This window comes from Rutilus rutilus (assembly GCF_951802725.1).
Source record: "Rutilus rutilus genome assembly, chromosome: 6".
Classification (NCBI taxonomy): domain Eukaryota; kingdom Metazoa; phylum Chordata; class Actinopteri; order Cypriniformes; family Leuciscidae; genus Rutilus; species Rutilus rutilus.
In genome coordinates this window covers 9174870-9196732 of record NC_140214.1, presented here as the reverse complement: position 1 = coordinate 9196732, position 21863 = coordinate 9174870, and the positions used below count along the sequence as shown (strand labels likewise).

Sequence of the window (21863 nt, the reverse complement as noted above, 5' to 3'; positions counted from 1 at the left end):
GCTTTATGGGCCCGCCAGACTGAGGATGCCATGGCGCTCAAATCCCCTAAACACCCTTCCATCGATGACAGAGTCTTTTAGGGGAACCCGTCTGGCCAGATTTTCGGGGACTCGTGGAGGCCGTAGGGGAGGAGGTGCTACAGGTGAGCCCCGGACCCACTCTCCACTTCTGTCTTTATTCGACCATGGGCCGGTGATGCTCAGCCCAGAGCTCCCTTCGCCGCTGGTCCTGTCCAGCCTGGAGCCTGCACCTCGCCATAAGAAACGGCGGAGGAGGAGGAAGACTTCCCGTCTCCCTAACCTCCCGGAGATCGTCCCCGTGCAGCCCGCTGTCGTCCCGGAGGTCGTCCCCGTGCAGGCTACTGTGGTACCAGAGGTTGTCCCCATGCAGCCCGCTGTCGTCCGAAGGGTCGTCTCCGCCGTGGCCGCCCGAGGGGTCGTCTCCACCCTGGCCGCCTGATGAACTGTCCGCTCCGCCCTGGCCGCCTGAAGGGTCAACACAGTGACCATTCCCTGTGGACACAGTTAGCCTACTGTATGAGCTGTATTACAGAATCAGTTGCGTGCTGATTCTTTATGATTCTCTTACTGAATATATTGCTTTAGAACAACACTTGCATATGGACAGCAAAATAACTAACTAAATTATAAAATTATTTAACTGTTTAATGCTAGAATGCAAGATAAAGTGATTTGTACTACTAAATCTGTGCATCGAATAAGATTGTGCTTTACATTTGGTGTAATTTAAAATGAACTTTATGTGTATTGTTTTTATAGGCTATCAACAACATAACATGCAGAGAAGCACAAGATAGCCTCATTTAAAGAGTATTTGTACATCTTGAGATTTCTATTACTGACAAGCTATTTAACTGACTTTATACAAGCATTAATACAAAGAAAATGTGTTAGACCAACGCTAGTGAGGCCTCACCAATTGGTAAGATTTGTAAACCACGAGGGGTAGGTTTAGGGACGGGGTCAGGGGTAGGTCATCTGTAAGAATTAGCCACCACGTAAAATACGTATGAATTACTATCAAAATGATAAAATGTCTTAATCACTTTCTGATTGTCAAAATTTGTGAAATATGTTCTTGTTTAGCCTGTCAACTTTGATAAAGTTAGATTTTTTGATAGAAATTGGTGTGGTTTAAAATTGGTAAAACTTTAAGAATGTGAACTCCCATTGCAGACAATTAATGAAGAAATAGATTTCAGTCCTTTTTTGTGATATATGCTTTTTGTGTATAGAATATTTTTGTCTTTCATCCCTTTTTTTTTATGTATGTGTATATATGTGTATACATGTGTATATGAGTTCCTTTTTTTAAATTTTTTTTTTTATTCAATTTGCAATGTAACCACCCAGTGGACATTCTCTGTATGTGCATGTATTTTGTCATTCAGGTGTTTCTAATTAGCACCTATAAAAGAGGAAATTGTTTGTTTGGAAAGCATACCCTGAAGAAGGCTGTTTGTGCCGGTACGCGTGGGTTGGTTCCCCATAATGCTGAAAAGATCAGAAGTTGATGTACATTGTAAGAATGTTTATGTAAAGAGTGGGATACAATGTAACACACACAGACAGTCAATAGAGAAAGAATGGAGTTACAGCATTTACCAGAGACAATCTTCTGAAATGAACATGACAAACCTTCAGTCATTGCATACACCTATTTTGTCCAGGTCTTAAGAAATCCATTTCTGGAAACACCCAGTGACTGAACACGTTTTGCAGGGAGTGTCTCACTGGAACTTTTACTTTATTTAAGAATAAAGCGTCATGTTAGCTGGAATGGTTGACTGTTACGCTGTTTAGGCTGTTGTTGTTCTGTTGTGTGCATTTGTATTTGCAGGAAAATGGCAGAAGCCAGTTTTTCATGGGATCAGGTCATCTGTCCAATCTGTCTGGATCTACTGAAGAAACCAGTGATCATTCCCTGTGGACACAGTTACTGTATGCGCTGTATTACAGACTACTGGAATGAAGAAGATCAGAAGAGAATCCACAGCTGCCCTCAGTGCACAAAGAACTTCACTCCAAGACGTTTAGGTAAAAACACCAAGCTGGCTAAAGTGCTGGAGAAACTCAAGACGACAAAACTACAAGCTGCTCGTACTGTTTGGTGTGAGTGTGACGTCTGTACTGGGGACAAAAACAAAGCCATCAAGTCTTGTCTGGTGTGTCGGATATCTTTTTGCCAAAATCACCTCAAAGAACATGACAGGTTCTTTCAAGATGAGAGACACTTTATGACAGATGTCACAGGACGACTGCAGGAGATGATCTGCTCTCAACATAATAAACTGCTGGAATATTTCTGTTGGACTGACCAGCTGTATATCTGTTACCTGTGTATAATGGACAAGCACAAAAACCATGAGATTGGATCAGCTGAAGCAGAGAGGAGTGTGAAACTGGTATGTGGATATGACCTGAACACGTGAACATGATGTTTGACATTATTTTTGATGACTTTTATTATATTAAAACTATGATCTTCTATCATATTTCTAGAAAGTAAAAACCAACTGTAATGGCTGAATTTGTTTGCTCACTGTCCATAAATTTGGGCGATTTTGTCATAGCTGATTAAAACCTACATTGTTCCACACAGAGAGAATTCTATGAGAGTATCGAGGACAAAAGGACGGGGCGGCATCGTTTACAAGGAGCTCGTTCTGACCTGGTGAGTTTTGAAAAGAGCTGAAAGAACAGTTGCAGAACTACTTCAGTCAGTCAGAGATACTGGAAAGATCTAAGTGAAATTATAAAAAAAAAAAAAAAAATTATGTTTAATATATGATATTCCAAAATAATGATATGTATTAATGTATATCTGAAGCAGATTGTCACTGAATTATTTTGTCTTCATGTAGAATGTCCAGCCTCTCTTTTTCCCTTGTGGACAAGACTCACCAAGCATCACTGTCAGTTATCCCCTCTCTTTTGATGCACAAAGATCTGCCTCTCAGCTGAAAGAGAAACAAGATAGATGGCAAAAAGAGAAGATTTATGGAAAGGGTAAAGTTGCTATTGTTTATTTACATTTAGAAAGGAGTTTTGAATTGTACAATACTATGTTAAAACACACAATAAGGCTTCACAGTTAACAAATATAACTCAGCATAACTACACAAATAACTAGTCATGAAAGTGCCAGTTACAGCGTTTATTTTTTATTTTTGTTGCATCAGATTTTTCTATTTACAAAGTATGTTTAGGATTGTTGCATGGAAAGGGATTGTGCAATATATGCATTCAACAACTTCCTTGTTCTACTTATTACGCCTCAGGGGTAACAGCGTTCAGTACACCTATTTTCCCTGTTGTATTTTTTTTCATGTAGATCGGAGCAGCATGAATCTTCGGTACAGGACAACAGTCATTGACAGATGCAAGTTTGTGACAGAGTATAACCCTCTATATGATGAACGTGTGGAACTGGCCGCCCGTTACACTGAACCAGTGATCATTCAGAGGAGCAAAGAGCAGACTGAGAAATACTATCGTGGACGTGTGAGGTCTCCTCACGCTTCTGGAATAAAAACATCATCTCAACTGTTATCAAATGACAAGAATCACAGCGTTAGAATAGACCAGCTGTTCAGTCCCGACAGTGACGGAAACACACCGAAAACTGTGATTCTCTGTGGTGATTCTGGAAGAGGTAAATCCTTCACGTTACAGAAGATCATATTGGACTGGGCATCTGGAGAACTTTACTCTGAAAACTTTGATGTGGTTTTTCTGTTGAAGAGTGACGAGCTGAAGTGTGTTTCTGAGGAGATGAACTTGCTTGAGCTCTTGAGCTGGAGTTGCAATTTAACATCAGATCAAATCTCACAGATACTAGAGTTAACACCAGAGAAAGTCCTCTTCCTCATTGATGGATCGGATGAGTATGTATCTCATCCACCCATTCATTTCATGTTACTGCACACTAATCCATCCAAGAGAGCGCCACCTATGGTTATTCTTAGGAACCTGTTGAGGGGAGTCTTGCTGCCTGAATCATTCATGCTTGTAACTATGAGATCTATAGCTGATGATGCAGTGATGAATCTCCTCAAAGGACCTCAGCGTTTCACTGAGATTGTGGGCTTCTCTCAGAGAGGGGTGCAGGAGTACTTCCACAAGTTCTTTCAGGATGAGCAACTCTGCAAGAAAACATATGAGAGTGTGAAAGCAAATGAAACCCTCTTGACTACTTGCTCTGTGCCTTTGCTGTGTTGGATGATCTGTTTTTGTCTAAAGAAACACTCAACTGATGGTGAGGTTATGTTGAAAAAACTAAAGACAACCACCTCCATATATGTTCACTTTGTGTCCACTCTACTGAAGCATCATGGCCAGAGTCAGTCTGTCCTCACCATGCTGAGGAGTCTGGGTCAGCTGGCAGAGAGAGGAATACAAAATCAGCAAGTCTTCTTTGATGAAAAGAGTGTGGCCGAGACTGGCTTAGATGCCGCCACGTGTCTGTTCTTGTATCAAGATGATATTAATGGAAAACAGAAACGGGAACCAGTGTTCAAGTTCATGCACTTCAGCCTTCAATGGTTCTTTGCTGCTCTTTATTGCATCTTGCTTGGTGAAGAAGAGTCTTGGTTGAAAGTCCGTGATCTGTTGAACTTGATGGGCTCAGCTATAGTTGAATGGCTATCTCTAGAAAGAAGATCAAATCCCATCCCATCATTTCTGCTGTTCTTCTATGGTCTCTTAAATGAGGAGGTGATCAGCTTACTCTTTAAAAAAATCAAATTAACTGTTTCTCACATCATAAAACTGAGGAAAAGAAAACTGAAGAAAACACTGAAGCAACGAATTCTTACAATGGCAACATGGCATGGATGTGAGCTATATGTTTTCCACTGTCTGTATGAGCTCCAGGATGAGGAGTTTGTCAGGAAAGCTCTGGAAACTCACAGCTTCATGGATCTGTCTTGTATTTCTCTGAGGAGCACAGACTGTTGGGCGCTGCTGTACTGTCTTCAGTTCTGTCCACACATCAGAGAACTGAACCTCATGTACTGTGATTTAACAGCTGATAAACTCAAGATTCTTCAGTCAGCACTCTGTATGTGTGAAACTCTGAGGTCAGTGTGATGCATGGAGAAAGGCTTGAAACGTAATTCATGATTGATTGAAACTCTTCTAAAAATACAAATAATTAATATTTTTTACCTAAATAACTTGTACTTGCAAGTGTGTCTGTGGTATATGGGTCAGTGACAGAACAACAACAATAATAAAACAGGAAATATCACTTACTTTTTTTATACATTAAATTTAACAGCAAATTAAATTTTCTAACTCACATGAAATCAACAAATAATGAGATCTCTAAACAGAGGTATTTTAAAATAGATTTTAAAGAGATTTCTCCTTTATCTTGGACATGATTATTTGACATTGACCCAAATATCATATTTATGTCATGGCTTAAATATTTTATTCAGCAAAACATTTAATTTCTAAATGACTTTTGTTTTTGACTCAAGTTTGTCAGTAAAAACCCTTCCAGAAGCTGGAGATTTGATCCAGATTCTTGGTGGATCAAAAATCTTGAAAGAGCTGAAGTAATTTTAACAAAAACACCAACTTCCAATACAGCCATATGAAATGTTTAAACAACTAATAAATGATTGAATTTAAATAAATAGTTTGAAAAGTTATCTTCTCCTGTGACTAGAGTTCAAGAGGATGAATACAGCGCTGAGAGTCCAAGATGGACACTTGATCTGTCAGGAACTCCTGGAGAAATCTTGTGAGAAACTTTTTTTTTTTGTCTAATGCCTCATTTTGTAAAGCAGATTAAAACCACAAAACAAATAATAAATTACTTAATAAGGAATGAGGATATGAATAAAAATATACAGAACTTTTATTGCTGAAAATATCTGAAAAAATTCTGATCTGTTATTTCATTAAGTGGGTACTGAGCTAATTAAGTCTTTTTTTAATTTAGTTTATAAAATAAATGTGACATTCCATCTCATTTTATCATAAGATCTCTGTTCTCTAGGCTGAACGTCTCTGAACCGTCTGCATTGGATCTTCACCCACTCCCAGTGTGTCAGTCTTGTGTTCACATTGTCGACTGTGATCAGTGGGTTCAGGTGCAGCCGTCAGTCTGTACAGATGAAGGAGGGTCAAAGTTCAGGATCAGCACTCAGGCGGGTCGATTCGAGTGCAGCAGGACCAGAATGCGATGGGTCTGTGCTGGTGACGTCACTCTCCAGTATCGTGCAGTGGATGGACGTTTCCTCAGTGAAGAGCTGGAGAGGCTTCAGTGTGAGCGAATTGGTCCAGTGATCGATGTGACCGTGATCTCAGGGAAACTGGAGGAGGCCCATCTGCCTCATTACGCCTGTTTAGGAGAGTCTGACCCCTCTCTCAAAGATGCTGTGAAGCTCCTCAGCAAAAGAGATGAAGGAATATCTTTACAATCTGTAGAGTTGACCCGTAATTATGCCAAAATACTCCAACCATCCTTCTCTCTTACAACTCTAATTATAAGCTGGTTCACGCAGTGGGAAGAACACTGTAACCTTCTTCTCTACATGCACTGTAAAGATCCTCTCATTCTTCACATCTACTTTTTTCCAGTGAATGACACTTGTTCAAAAGAGAAAGTTGAGCAGAATGAAAAATCAAGTCATCCGATCAGCCATCCCAGACCTAACAGACCATTTCAGATGAAAACGCCGCACCTTCTTGAGGTTCCTGGTGCTTCTGTTCATCCTGTAGAGGGGATTTCATTTAGAACAGATATCGACCCAAACTTCTTTGAGATCATGCAACATCAGGATGGTGACGTACAGATGAATCTTGTCAGAGAAAAGGACAAGAAATCTGTGTGGACTGCCACAATATGGAAAGCCAAACTTGCACAGTTAAATCAAAGGCAAGTCCAAGATGAGCCGCAACTGAATTCTGAGATTGAGAAAGCTCAGTTTTTTGATAAACACAGATCGGCTCTCATTCAAAGGGTTAAAAATGTGAAGAGCATTGCAGATAAACTGCGTGAGCAGAGAATAATTCATGAGGAACTATATTCTGAAATCACACATACTAATTTAACCAGTCAGGATAGAGTGAGAAAGATCTGTATCACAGTGCATTCAAGTGGTGTGATTGCAAAAGTTAAATTCGTTGACATTCTTCAGGAAGAAGAGCCTTACCTCTTTGAAGAACTGGTGTTTTCTGATTCTTAATGATTCTCTCAGAGAATATATTGCTTTAGAACAACACCTGCATATGGACAGCAAAATAACTAAATAAATTATAAAATAATTTAACTGTTTAATACTATAATGCAAGATAAACTGATTTGTAAACTGAGAAGAAATGTTAAAGACCCCCTCAAAATCAAGTTTTTAATGTTATATGTGTATGGTGTTTTTAATATGCTTTAAGACAAAGCATGTGCAACCAATCACCAATCACGTCAACTTGTGGGCGGGCTTTAACACATCATTAACTGCAAAGCAGGGGAGTCTCAAGAGAAGCAAAGTTATCCCGGTATATTTTTCTGTTGATATGAAAAATCAGGTAGCCTACATTTAGCAATATAGCTGGTGAATTATGTATAATATACATCATGATCTAATATATATCATTATGATGTATATTACGATGTTATGATGAACTAGACTATACTTTCTCCACTGACATTCTAAGTTGTTCAAAGTGTTTCTAAGGTTGCTGATTTTTAGAGAGCAGTTGTCTGACTCTGAGATGGCGAACGGGAACATGGTTTGTGTAATAATTAAAAATGATTCAAATGTTAATTTTATAAATGCAGCCAGATATATTCCTACTGTTTGTGATAAATGTACTTTTTTGTAACACATCATTTGAAGATACTGAACATTTTAATGACACTTTCCTATTTATTTTTGGATTGATTTTAAAATAGACATGACAAAAAATAAACAAAAATCTTAATTTAGAACCTTATGACATTTTACATTGTTTTCAAAAAAACATATTTTTCAGAAAATGTTCTTTATTAATCTTTTAATTATTTTGGTAAGTTGACAAAAAAAAACTCAAAAGAAACCCTCATAAATTAATTTTGTAATCCCACATATACTTTGAAACCCTTTCAAACATGAGATCAGAACAAAAAGCTTATAAAAACAAAAGCTTTTCAAAATTATGTAACTGCCCTAATATTATATAGCACTTTTGTATCCCTATGTTATTTTTTCTTTTAGTTGCTGTTATTCTCTGTTCAACAGAACTGTACTTTTTGCCTACTTGTCTGATTCTTTAAAAAAAAAAAAAAAAAGAAGTAAAATATGTTAAAAAATAATGAGTTTTATTGAACAATGAAGAATGAAAACCTAATAGTTAACGCTAGATTGTGAGTGGAAGTAAGTTAGATTGCTTGGATCTTTTTACAACGGGGAGCTTGCAAATTCACACAAATGAAACGTTAAACAACTGATAATTTACAACAATCCGTTTACATTCATATGCCTGCGTTCTCTCTCATTGTTTTTCCGGTAATCTCACTCTCGATTTGAGCAAATAAGATAAAGAGATTGAAAAACACCTATACCTGTTTTAAAACGCCCCAAAATTGTGAAACGCCCTTTTTTGTTCGACAGCCTCAGTACATGGACCAATCATATTGTCTTTTACCTTAAACCACTTTCGTTTTATTCGACTAAACCCCACTTAATTTCCGTGGAACAACGAAACTTTGAAACGCTCTCGACAGGTTTATAAATTGAAATATTTCAATAGCCTAGCCCTAGATTATCATCTGAATTCGTGTTTTTGGGGCTATCCACAAAAATGAGCGAGAGCAACCTTGAAGGAGAGCAGCGGGAGAGATGCAAAGGTAGCCTATGTTAGCTCTATCTATTAAGATAAACTAAAGATAAACAAAAATGTAAATTGACATATGTTCTTTGTTGTTGTTTTTTTGAAGAACTTCGACAACAAACACAAACTATTGGTTAATGTAAGTGTTTATCAATAATGCTTTAGGACTGCTGAAGAAAACAAGTTTTTTTTTTTTTTTTTTTTTTTTTTTTTGATATGGGGAAGAAAATTTGGAGACATCAACATGTAGACACCAGCCTCAGATGCTGCATTTTTCTCCAATTTACTAGAATTGTGAAACTTTAGTTTCACTAAACACTAGGCTACTTCACTCTGATGCTCAGTCCTTTTAGTCCTGAGGTGGCTGATCTGAACAAAAGAGTATTTGCATAAAAGAGATTTAAATAGAAGAGCCAGTGTGTGAGAGGGTAGCTGTCCTGTACATGTCCTGGGTATTTTTGTGATCTCAGTCATATTTTATAGATTATCCACTGTATGTTTGGAAATATATGTGTATACAGTTAGACAGTGTTTTACATTTTATCATTAATTGTAACATTAACTTTTACTATCATTTTCATTAAACACGTAAAAACAACAACAAAGAACTGCACGTTTACATGTCAGCAAAGGTTGCAATGTAATACATTTTATTAATTTGTCCCCAGAGGCCAAGTTTGTGGATGAAAACTCTGCAGAGCTTATTCAAAGGGTTACTTCAGTGATGCCAATAGCAGATGAGTTAAAAAGTAAGGTCATGTTACATGGAGAGAAATATGATGAGATCAAAGCTGAAAAAACCAATCAGGAAAAAATGAGAAAGCTTTTTGATTCATTAAAATCTGGAGACGAAGTCAAAATTGCCATTTATCATTTGCTGGAAAAGCATGAACCACACCTCTTCGAAGACCTGGGTAAGAGAACAATCATTTATGAAAGAGATTCATGAGCTCAACATTCAGCTACAGGTGTAATCTATGACCTGTACTGTGGTTGATTTCAACAGGTGGTGTCAGCAGGAAACACAAGCTGGATGATCCTGAATCACCAGTACCATGTAAAAGTGAGTTTACCTTGTTACTGTCTGGTAGAGACATTTTCTTCCTCCATTTTTATTTTTGAATAAATTGTTAAATTGTGCCAGTTGTAATTACTTTTTGCTAGCATGATGAGAAAATATGTGATAATATATACAGTCCCATGCTGGTACTGATAGTGGGACAAAGTATATCTGCCACTATTGTGATAATGATTAAGAATAAAAAGTAAAAAAAAACCTAAACTGATAAATATGCATACTTTTAAAATATTGTAAAACAATGAGTATAAATTGTGTCTGGATGTAGGCCTAATATCATATTTAACACATTAAAAATGAGCGTTACCCGTCCTGGGCTAGTGTTACATGGGGACAACATTTTTATTAGTGGACAGATAAACACATCTCATCAGGGAAAATAATCGTATGTAGGAGTTGTATAGTAGTACAGCAAAAAGCGAAAGATGTTACAGCTGTACTCTTGCTTCTCTATCAACTTTCAATGCTTACAGATGTAAATCAATTACCTTTGGGAACAATATTCAAATCTCAGATTTTTTTTGAAAGGCTAGAGAACAAGGCAAACATTATTAGAGTCCATTTATGGTTCTGTCTTAAGCTATATATTTGTTGACAGTTTTTTTTACTTGACAGTTGTCACATTGTATAAGTCCAATATTCATATTTACATTCATAATACCTTAATATGTACAACTAGCCTGGGTTTCCCCATACTGCCTTGCTCGCAGCGCGATTCTATTCACGCTGCATGTCTCAATGAGACTTGGTCTGACGTTAGCCAGGCTAATGTACAACATGAATGCTTGCTTTTATAGTTTTATAGGAATCAGTTTATTTATTCAGGGAAAGTAAGTTTGCAGCATACTCACACGGACATGTAAAAAACAATCACAGTTGGCATATATAAACAATAATTTAATACAAATAAATCTAATTTAAATAACCAGACCAGCTGACCATTAATTAACACCAGAAGGAGAATTTAAAAATGTAATTGCTTGGGGGATAAAAGATAGTCTGGACCTGTTTTTCATGCATCGGGGAACACAATACCGTCGGCCAGATGGCAACAATTGAAAGGCATAGGATAAGGGATGCCTCTTATCATTCACAATAATGTTAGCTTTATTCAGCACTTTCTCTTTTATTTATACTCTCTATGCTTGGTAACGTAATCCCCAACATAATTTATGAACTGTACATAAGCTTATATAATGTATAGTATAATGTATAAACAGTATTCTTTTATGTGCAAGGATGCCATAATCAATAACTGTTCATGTGTCTTTGTCACAGGAATCAAAACTGAGAGTAATGAACAGAATAACCCTCATTTTTACAGTGCTAGTACTTCAGCACCAATAAACTTTGTGACCAACATAGTTACTGGTAAGTTGGGATTTTGCATCATCTGCATGTACTTTATTTTGTTTAGCACATTAATTTTGTTGTCATAATTTATCTTGATAAATGAGAAAAATAATAATAATCTAATGTCATTTATATGCAATTTTATATTCACAATGTATATGTATTTGTGGACACCACTTAAATATAATTTGTGTGCTTTATGTTGCTGATAATAGAAAGAACACCTTCTGTTAACATGAACAATATTGCCATCATGAACAAAATGGAATGGAAGACCCCAGCACCCAAGAATGTGAAGACCCCAGAACCCAAGAAAGTTAAGACCCCAGCATCCAAGAAAGTGAACAAGACCCCAACACCCAAGAATGTGAACAAGACCCCAGCACCCAAGAAAGTTAAGACCCCAGCACCCAAGAATGTGAACAAGACCCCAACACCCAAGAATGTGAACAAGACCCCAGCACCCAAGAATGTGAACAAGACCCCAACACCCAAGAATGTGAACAAGACCCCAACACCCAAGAATGTGAACAAGACAGCACCCAAGAATGTGAAGACCCCAGCACCCAAGAATGTGAACAAGACCCCAGCACCCAAGAATGTGAACAAGACCCCAGCACCCAAGAATGTGAACAAGACCCCAGCACCCAAGAACGTGAAGACCCCAACACCCAAGAACGTGAAGACCCCAGCACCCAAGAATGTGAAGACCCCAGCACCCAAGAATGTGAAGAAAACCCCAACAGCCAAGAAAGTGAAGAAGACCCCAGCAGCCAAGAAAGTGAAAAAGGCAGCTCCTCGAAAATGAGGGAATACTAAAAATGATGAAAAAAATAATAAGTTAAGCAATTTTTTAAAGTTTTTTGTTTAAAGTCCCCCTGTGGTGAAAATCAAGTTTTTAATGTTGTTTATATGTCTATGTGGTGTTTCTAATATGATTTAAGAAATGCATAAATCAGCACCATTGCTGAGTATTTTCTCCTTAAAACTGCAGTGAACCAAAGACAGTCTAAAAAATGCTGATAGAAGTTGCCCGTTCTCTACGTCACAAATATCCAACGTGCGGATGGGCTTTCGCATATCATTAACTATGCTGCAAAGCTAGAGGGTCTCAAGAGAAGCCAGGTTATCCCAGTATATTTTTCTGATGATATGAAAAATCAGGTACATTTAGCAATATAGAGGGTGAATTATGTATATGTTGTATATTACGATGTTATGATGAACTATATGCTTTTCTCCACTGACGTTCTAAGTTGTTTAAAGCGTTTCGAAGCATGCAGATTTTTAGATAGAAGGTGTCTGACTCTGAGATGGCGAATGGGAACATAGTTTTGTGTAACATTAGCAACAAATTATTATCTGTTTGATAACAGCCAAGTCAAAGGCTAATCATATCAATTAGCGTTATGTGTCTGACGTTGTACAGAGCGATTTATAAAACACATTACCATTCTGATACATCGAGTGGATCTCTGAGCTGGTGTGAGTGAGTGGAGGCAGGAACAATTTGCATATGGATCTGCGTATACTAAATGAACCAAGGAAAATATGTCATTTTGGTGATCAAAGATATAAGCTTTAAGGGATCAAATTATTGACTACGGGGGACTTTAATTAATAAAAATAAAAAAACAATAAAAACCCATAGAATAAGCAAAAAATATTTTGACGTTTTTTTAAAAAGCTCAGATACAACATTATGATGAATGCAAAGGATTCTGTGTGTTATATGTTGCTATGCTTGGAATAGTCATGCTGTTCTTACTGAACTTTACCTATTGTTAGTTTTACTAAATGCTTTCTGTCCATGTTACTCAACAAAGTAAACTTCTTTAAATATATATATGCAAAAACCTGAAAAAAGTGCCATCTGAAATTTTCTTCTAGAATGATAATTTTAATCAAGCTCGTGTATTTAAGTTCAGTAATTTCACTTAAATGACAATTAACAGGTCATTTTCATTGCCATTAAAGTGCAATAACTGAAAATAAATATACGAGCTTGATAAAAATTATCATTCTAGAAGAAAATTTCAGATGGCACTTAGAGGCTTTTGCATCTGAACTCTTCATACATATATATATTATTTGTAATAATGATCAATCTTGTATTTTTGTAGGCTACAACTCTCACTGTTGCTATTCTTGTTATAGTTGTGCCACAAAACTTAGTGATCAGGCAGGAATTGAGAATTGTTTTGTGATTCTTTTTTATGTAAAGCACATTGAATTACCATTGTGTATGAAATGTTCTATATAAATAAACTTTACTTGCCTTGTTTAACCGTTGCTTACACATTCCATCTGCACCCACCTCACTAATTTAAGAAGCATACACGATAATTTGATTCTGGAAAGGGGTCTGTTGGCTCGGTAAGTTGCGTTTGTATTCCCAGCCAACATTTTTTTGTTTTCCAAATGTTCACTTTTGGTAATGGAAATGTTAAAAAGTCTGTTTTTCCTTTGTGTTAGTGGAACATTTTTTTTTAAGGTTAGTATGATGTTCCTGAAACATTCTTACAACTTCATTTTTACAAGGAACGTTGATTTGTAACATTCCAAGAACATTAAAATGAACATCACTTGAAGGTAGTGTCATGAACTGCTCTGAGACACAAAATTTGAGGATCCAAATGCAGTTTTATTGAACAGAGGGTAATCCTGAAAACAGGCAAGAGGTCATAAACACCGGGTAATAAGTCCAAACAATAACAGGGTCACAGGAAAAATGGAAAATCCAAGGACAGGCAGAGATCGAAACCAAGAAACGGGAATAACAGACAGAACACTCGAAATTGCAGTACAAACACTAAACAAGACTTCACATAGAATGAATGAGAAAACCAGGCTTTGAGCTAAACAAAGTAATGAAATACAGATGGATGTGATCATGGCTGATTAGTCTGGGCAAAGGATTATAAGGGAATGCTAATAGTCTGATGTGGAGTGCCCTCTGCTGTCTCTCAATGGCACTCCAGCTGGTGACTGCAACAGTATGATTTTCCTGAAACATTTGAACACCAGCTGTTAACAAGCAGAATCACTGAAGGAAAGAGAAACGGCAAGAACGGAAATAACAGACTTCCAGCCACAGCCTTGATGATGAAATCAACCGAAGATAAAAGAAAACATTAAATCTCTCAAGGTCTCAGCAGAAGGTGATTAAACAACTCCACAAAGAGTTTTACCAGTTTCACTTATTGCAAACCAGCTGACTTTATTTATTTCCAACGTACAAATATTCTTACTGAGATAAAGGTTTTTGTTTGAAGTCACCATGATGGTAATCAGTGTTTGCTTTAGTTGGGCTCTTGACCCTTGATTTGAGTGTTTTAAGCAAACATTTATGTATTGCTTGAGAAAGTTCAAAAAGCAGACTGAAATGTTTTTTAATGACTATCAAATTAGTGCTTTAGTTTTATGACTGGTTTAAATAATTGATGTTGAAGCATTAATGAATAAAAAGATGTTGTGATAGAAAGAGCACTTGTAGCGCTGAAGAGATCTGTGTGAAATCTTCCAAAAACACTACAGCCTTCTTGTGTAAATGTTGAGACACACTTAGACAATCACTCATTATGCAAATCTCAACAATGGTGACCAGCAAAAATGATTCATGTCTAAATAGTAAAATAATTCAGCTACATAATGTATTCATGCTGCAATGCATGCTGGGAGCCATGAATGAGTTTGGTGTGCTAGCATTGTTGTCTTTCATATGCTGATTGTTGATGTCTGTGAGTGTCTAAATAACACACCAATTTATGACTTCATGCTCACAATATAGTTTCATAATTTTTTCAGAATGTCTGATTATCATAGTAGTATCACAGCAGCACAATATTTAAACAAATGAATAACATAACTCACTTATAATCAGTGAGACCAGATATAAACAATGAATCAGACCACTTCACAATGACATTAATTAACAGCCAACATCACCTGATGTTATTCTGTCTCAGATTCCTCTGACACAGTAAATGTGTTTTCTGAACACATTAAAGCAGCCAGAGAAAAACTAACAATACAATCAAGATGCAAGAGCCCAACTAGGAAACACTGATCAAGGTGAATGAGCATGAAATGGGTGTTTGGAATTTTCCCTTTGCCCTTTGCCCACATCGCAAGAACCAGGAAACAATTTCAACTTCTCAGTAGATAGAGAAACTAGAGAAACAGTGTCGTTGAGCTGTTGTATGTCTCTCTCTGGAATGTTTGACTGTTACGCTGTTTAGGCTGTTGTGTGCATTTGTGTTTGCAGAAAAATGGCAGAAGCCAGTATTTCTGTGGCTGAAGATCAGGTAAGTTGTCCAATCTGTCTGGATCTACTGAAGGAACCAGTGATCATTCCCTGTGGACACAGTTACTGTATGAGCTGTATTACAGACTACTGGAATGAAGAAGATCAGACGGGAGTCTATAGCTGCCCTCAGTGCAGACAGACCTTCACTTCAAGACCTGTTTTAGGGGAAAGCATCATGCAAGTGCTGGAGAAACTCAAGACGACAAAACTACAAGCTGCAGTGCTCGTACTGTTTGGTGTGAGTGTGACGTCTGTACTGGGGACAAAAACAAAGCCATCAAGTCTTGTCTGGTGTGTCTCAAATCTTACTGTCAAATTCACCTCAAAGAACATGACCGTTTCTTTCAAGATGAGAGACACGAAATAACAGATGCCAATGAACATCTGCAGGAGATGATCTGTCCTCAACATAATAAACCGCTGGAATATTTCTGTCTGACTGACCTGCAGTATATCTGTTACCTGTGTATAATGGGCAAGCACAAAATCCACAAGACTGTATCAGCTACAGCGCAGAGGAGTGAGAACCAGGTAAGCAGTTGGGGTTATGGTAATGCTAACACATCAAAACAACAAGAAAAAATGCTTTGTGTGTGCATTATAAACATCAAACACTGAACAAAAATTGATACTTTAATTATTTTATTGACAAAGTAAAAAGCATATTTCAGACCAGAAGCACATTATGTGAATCTAATATTAGCTTAAATAATATTAGCATTGCTTCCTCCTTTTTGCATCAAAATTCTAATGATTATTTTTTACTTTTTATGTTTTATTATTAACAATTATTTGTTAATTTCAGTCTGCACTGTATATTTTAAATGGATTTAATGTGTATGTGGTTTGTGTACAGAATTGGGTCAATTTCAATAATAAATAGGCCTATTTGTGGAAAAAATATGTAATATTTGAGTTACATAAAAGCTTTTTATTTGTTTTCTTCCAAATTGTCCTTGAAATAGTGGTCAAGCGTGAGCGCCTCAGACCTAAACTACTGAGTTTTGTCTCCTTTTGTCCTACGCCTTTTGTACAAATGCCTTTTGTCCTAAACTAAACCTAACTGTTCGTTTCTCATTATAAATGACTGAGATTAAGCTTTTTAAATGTGTATTATTGCATGTTTAAATAAATATTTACAAATATATTCTAAAATATTGTCCCAAAGTTGTCTGTATATTATTAAAATAGCTTTTAAATTATAGGCTGATAATAGCTCAAGACAACATAAGAACTTGGAGTTGCATGTTGCATGCTTATGTACACGTTTACACTCTTTACACTCAACTGAAAATATTTTTGATACACAACTGTCATACTTTATCAAAGGTTATCATAAATGTTAAGCTTCAGTTGCTTTAACAGTTGGTTTCTCTATCATTGCTTTGGAACTTTGGTCAAATTAAGTGATAATTATTTCAATTGTATTGAAACTACTTAGAAACCACTCTAAAAAGGTAAACTATTATTTACTCAATTTTTTGGGTGAAACATTTTTACACTCAAAGAAATGTAGTAAATTTTAAAGCTGTGAAATCAGTGAAATATACTTTATGAATTAAGTAAATGCAAGTATAAAAATGGAGTAAATCTGAGTAACTGCATCTGGTACATTAATAAATAAAATTGAGTAGAAATAATTTAACATTTAAAAAACAATATTTATGAGCAATATTAACTGTTTGTATTTATGAGTAATATTCACTTTTTTTATTTCCTCTAAACCTTTGTAAAATAGTGTCCCATACGACCACCAGAATGCATGACATTGGCCTTTATTGTCGATGAGTAATGTTACAGCAATACAGCATAACACTGTTTTAACATAGCCTATACAATATTGCCAAACATTTAACAAACATTTGTTAAATATTATCATTTAACAGACATTTTAGAAAGAAAAATGAAACATTTAAACATTCAGGTAGCCTAATTCAAGAGTAATCAACCAGTCTGTTATCCAATTTCCACTGGATCAGTGCTGGTTCTCGTGCCGGAGATGAACTTCGAATTTCAGACCGCCGTCCTGCGTTTCACTCATAGTCAAAAGGTACTGCCAGCGACTGACTCCATAACCTGCCAATAAACAAACAGTGAACAGTTCTGAGGACATTTTATCATCCAAATTAATTATATTCATTATCATTAGGAATAAAGTCGTGTGTTTTATGCAAGGCGTTTCAATCATGCGAAAATACAGGTGCGACTCTCATTTAGGTGTCACATTACACCTCTGTATGTGGTTTTGCATTAAATAAAATTATTTAAAGCACAGTAATGATTTTATAGATCAAATAAAACATTCACAAACCTGAATTTCACAGAGAAGATGCACCAGTTCTGCGACGCTGAGAAGAGAAGAACTGTTCTGGACTGGAGAGAATTCAAACAGCCCGAGCTCGTCACGTCAGAGGGTTGGGGAAGGGTGCATTGTTTTAATTGAGTACTACTCAGTTTTTAACTTACTCAATTTCTTAAGAGTGTTAAATATATTAATAATATTGATTTGAATTTTCTTGAAACAGATCAGTTTAATTCTTCATTCTCAAATATTTTGATAGAAATTTCACAAATATATTAAGTGTATTATAAATAAATAATTGGTTAGTCAAATACTAAATTCTTATACTTTAAAACTTAAATTTAACTGTTGGATTTTTAGTCATTTATTTTGGTATGTTTGATACAGAGCAAGGTCCAACTAAAGTAATGTTGTAGCTACTTAGTTTGTGCAATTTGTAGTATTGATAGTAGTTTATTGTTTGCATTTCCTGCTGTAGTAATATTTCCCTTTTCTGACTTTATAATCACAGCCAAGTTTGATGACACAATGGTTACTATATTACATAATGGGTTAGGATTTGTTCCATGAATGTAGCTCTAAATTCAAACTGAGCTGTAAATATTTTCCCATAGGCTATATAGGACGTTGTGGTTGAAAATGAAAATTAGAGAGGTTCCTTGAAGGCATGCTCTGTGCATTGAACAGCAATCAGCAATGAAGACCTCATCTAAAAGTAGTATGTTTTGATCATGAAGATCAGAGAAATCACTAAGTGTTACTTAACTCAAAGCTCTTGTGAAGTTCTGTGCCCTTCTAAGAAGGACATATTTTTTTATATTTACTATATATATCTATATTGACAGCCAAACTGACAAATTCAACAAGTATGTGTAGGTTTATCTTTATGAATTGTGCTTGAGACTCGTTATTCTTTTAAAACATCACCATAGCCAATTGGATGTTGAATGCTCCACAAACCAATGAACCAATTATTTATTGGCCAGAGCTGTGTACAATAGTTAATTGCAGGTCAGAAAATAAGTTTCTTGGGTGTGGTGGGTCATGGACATATAATTTAAAAGTATTAACATTTAAAGAAGAGCATAGAAACCATGTTTATAATATAATATACATAAAATTATCTACCAATCCTAAATACTATCTAGACTGTTTAAATTTGAAAAACAAAAACATCTGCCTATAGGGGAGAGCGGGGTATGTTGTCACACTTTTCACACTGTCTAACATTTACTGAGCACCATACATCAAAATGGTATAAATCTCATACCAAATGAAAGAAGGAAGTCTTGGGCACATATGTTGTATTCATAACTTCTTCATATCTTATCTCATTACGGAGTTGTAGACTGTTGAATAGCGAGTGTGCACTTGTGACAATTTGCCCCATCGGCGGGTAAGTTGTCACACTAGATTATCTAAAAATAAGAACACAACTACTTAATTGTGAATATTGATTTTGTTTTTTAAACTCAAAACAGAAATGGAAATATAAATATCTGTGCCTGGAGAATCTGGAAAAACAATTATTTCAATCCAAATAATGCACATTTCAATTAAGTGGCAAAACCACTTTACTTTGAACTTTAAACTCAAACGTTCTATGGCTTGCACATAGATCCTGATAACTGAATGGAATGCTGCAGATAACCTGCTTAACTTAACCTCTGAACAAAACAGATGCCCTGTATCTGACTAATCGGACTCATCTCCAGAGTCACAATTTTGACACACATAAATTGCCTGGCCTGAGGTGCAAGCATCATGGGCCCAATTGTTGCATTTTACACATTTTACGCATATGCTACTCTGAACAATGCCTGAACTTCGTATTTTGAGCACTTCTTCACAATGACTCACTTAATTTAGTCCTAATTTGTAAGTCACTTTGGACAAAAGCATCTGCTAAATGACTAAATGTAAATGTAGCTGCCTTGTTTTTCATAGGTCCAGATTTCTGCTTCCCTTTCTTTTGAAACCGCTTTTTGCTAGATTGAGACTTATTATTTTCTATTTCTAGTTGCTGCTTCACTGGCGTGTCAGTAAGTATTGCTGATTTGCGTCGTTTTCTTCCTTTGCTGGCTGGTTTTCGGGGGCCATCTTTTGGATATGGCCGGATGTCCACTGGAGTTGGTAGCCCACTGTCAGCAATAGCATTGCTGGGTAAGGGTGAGCTGGTGATAGCAGAAGCATAACTGGGCGTGCTAGGCAGGACAGGGTTGGTGCTGGGGCACATGTGACGACTTGCCCCAAAGTCATTGAGACAACTTGCCCCATATTGACATGTGAGCTAATGTTGGCTAAATCTCAAGTTTAACTCAACATATCACTTTAGCTAAAGTACCAAAAGACACGTTACTGTCTCCTCTATTTTGTGCAAAATAATAATTTTAAACATTCATACCTAACAAAGTTGTATTGCATAAAATGTAAAGTGAGATTTTTTTACTTTTTAAGCAGAAAAATAAGAAAATTGTGCTAACCTCAGATTACAGTGATCTTGACCACATGTGAACAGGAAGTTGACTATAGAAGAAGAAGTCACATAAAGTGGCTATTTGATTTTTGAGATAGAGCCTCTAGTGTTGGAGTTATGGACAGTGTGACAACTTACCCGTGTGACAACTTACCCCGCTCTCCCCTACATATTTCTGTGTAAAATGTATTGAGTTTTTTTAAAGCATTCATTCATTAACTCGAAATGACCTTTATAGTAAGATAAAGTGTCTTAAAATTAATGAATATATTTTATTCATATTCATCTGTAAAAATGAGAATGATGATAGATAGAGAGTGTTTGCGTTCACACATGCACAGAATGGTCTGAAGACAAAAGACCTGACGATGCACCTGTGGCTCATCTATTTATATTCATAGAGAAAAACATGGGATCAAGGACAAAATTATACAGCAAGACTAAAAATTAATTAATTTTCAAATATGAATTTATAACTACACCTTTCCTTCATTTTTAGCAGACCCATGCCTACACTAGTGTGTTTTTGTGTTTACTTGTTTACAAAAAAAAATCATAAGAATGATAACATTTATAAACTGATAAGATGTAGGCCTAATTTTTATGATTAATGGTTAGTCATTATTTTCACTTAATTTGACCAACGTTCTAAAGCATTGCTAGAAAAAACAACTGTTATGCATCTGAAGCTTAACATTTATGATAACCTTTGATAAAGTATGACCGTTGTGATATAAAAAAATTATAAAGTATGACGGTATCAAAAAGATTTCCAGTTGAGTGTAAAGCAACATTCAAAGCATGCAACATGCAACTCAAAGTTCCCTTTCGAAAGCTACAATCGATGCTGCGCTGCTCAGCGCATTGGGAACGTCTTTAGTCGTGACCAGCTGTGAATATTGTGTGTAACACGTCGATAGAATTGACCCGGAGGTAATATAGCTATAAATAGATGAGCCACAGGTGCATCGTCAGGTCTTTTGTCTTCAGACCATTCTGTGCATGTGTGAACGCAAACACTCTCTATCTATCATCTGTTCTCAGATCTTTGCTAGTTTTTGTCAGGCAGTGTGCAGAAAATTCTCATTCTCAAATCTTTTTCTCTGTACGTTACAAACAAAGAGTTTAAAAAGCAAAAAAAAGAAGAGAAATGAGCCAACAAATCAGTAAGCGTTGTGTTCCTCCATGCTCCCGTCCCATGTCTGAGCTGGATACACACGATTACTGTTTTGTTTGTTTGGGGGAAGAGCACACGGTTCTGGCTTTAGAGAAAGGCGAGTGCGAGCATTGTGAGCAGCTCACAGTTAAGAAGCTTCACACTCGTCTGAACTATTTCCAGTCCGCACCCACATTACCATCGTGGGGCTCTCGTATGGATCTGCATGACGAGCAAGAGACGGGTCCGTCCCTTTCGCTTGCTGCGTCACCAGATCCACGCATCCCTTCTCGTGATCTCGAAGCGCGCTCCGGTGCTTCTTCGGTTCACGAGGGGGATGATATA

At 36.5% G+C, this 21863-nt stretch overlaps 3 protein-coding genes across 3 annotated transcripts in view; 2 read left to right on the top strand and 1 right to left on the bottom strand.

Annotated features, from left to right (window-relative positions):
* The window catches only part of LOC311291646 (G-protein-signaling modulator 2-like), a 352673-nt gene that overhangs the window by 25619 nt on the left and 305191 nt on the right, over window positions 1–21863 (bottom strand). The gene's annotated exons all lie outside the window — the stretch shown is intronic.
* On the top strand, window positions 1766–7862 carry LOC311291470 (NACHT, LRR and PYD domains-containing protein 1 homolog). The gene is made up of 7 exons (XM_084410504.1): window positions 1766–2426; window positions 2624–2695; window positions 2886–3030; window positions 3356–5102; window positions 5508–5585; window positions 5699–5773; window positions 6032–7862. The coding sequence occupies exons 1-7, from the start codon at window positions 1866–1868 to the stop codon at window positions 7221–7223; spliced, it is 3870 nt and encodes a 1289-aa protein (XP_084266630.1). The 5' UTR covers window positions 1766–1865; the 3' UTR covers window positions 7224–7862.
* LOC311291652 (uncharacterized protein) lies at window positions 8133–12880 on the top strand. Its single transcript, XM_084410818.1, has 5 exons — window positions 8133–8860; window positions 9513–9758; window positions 9851–9907; window positions 11201–11293; window positions 11491–12880. Exons 1-5 carry the CDS (start codon window positions 8815–8817, stop codon window positions 12081–12083), a joined length of 1035 nt encoding a protein of 344 aa, XP_084266944.1. The 5' UTR covers window positions 8133–8814; the 3' UTR covers window positions 12084–12880.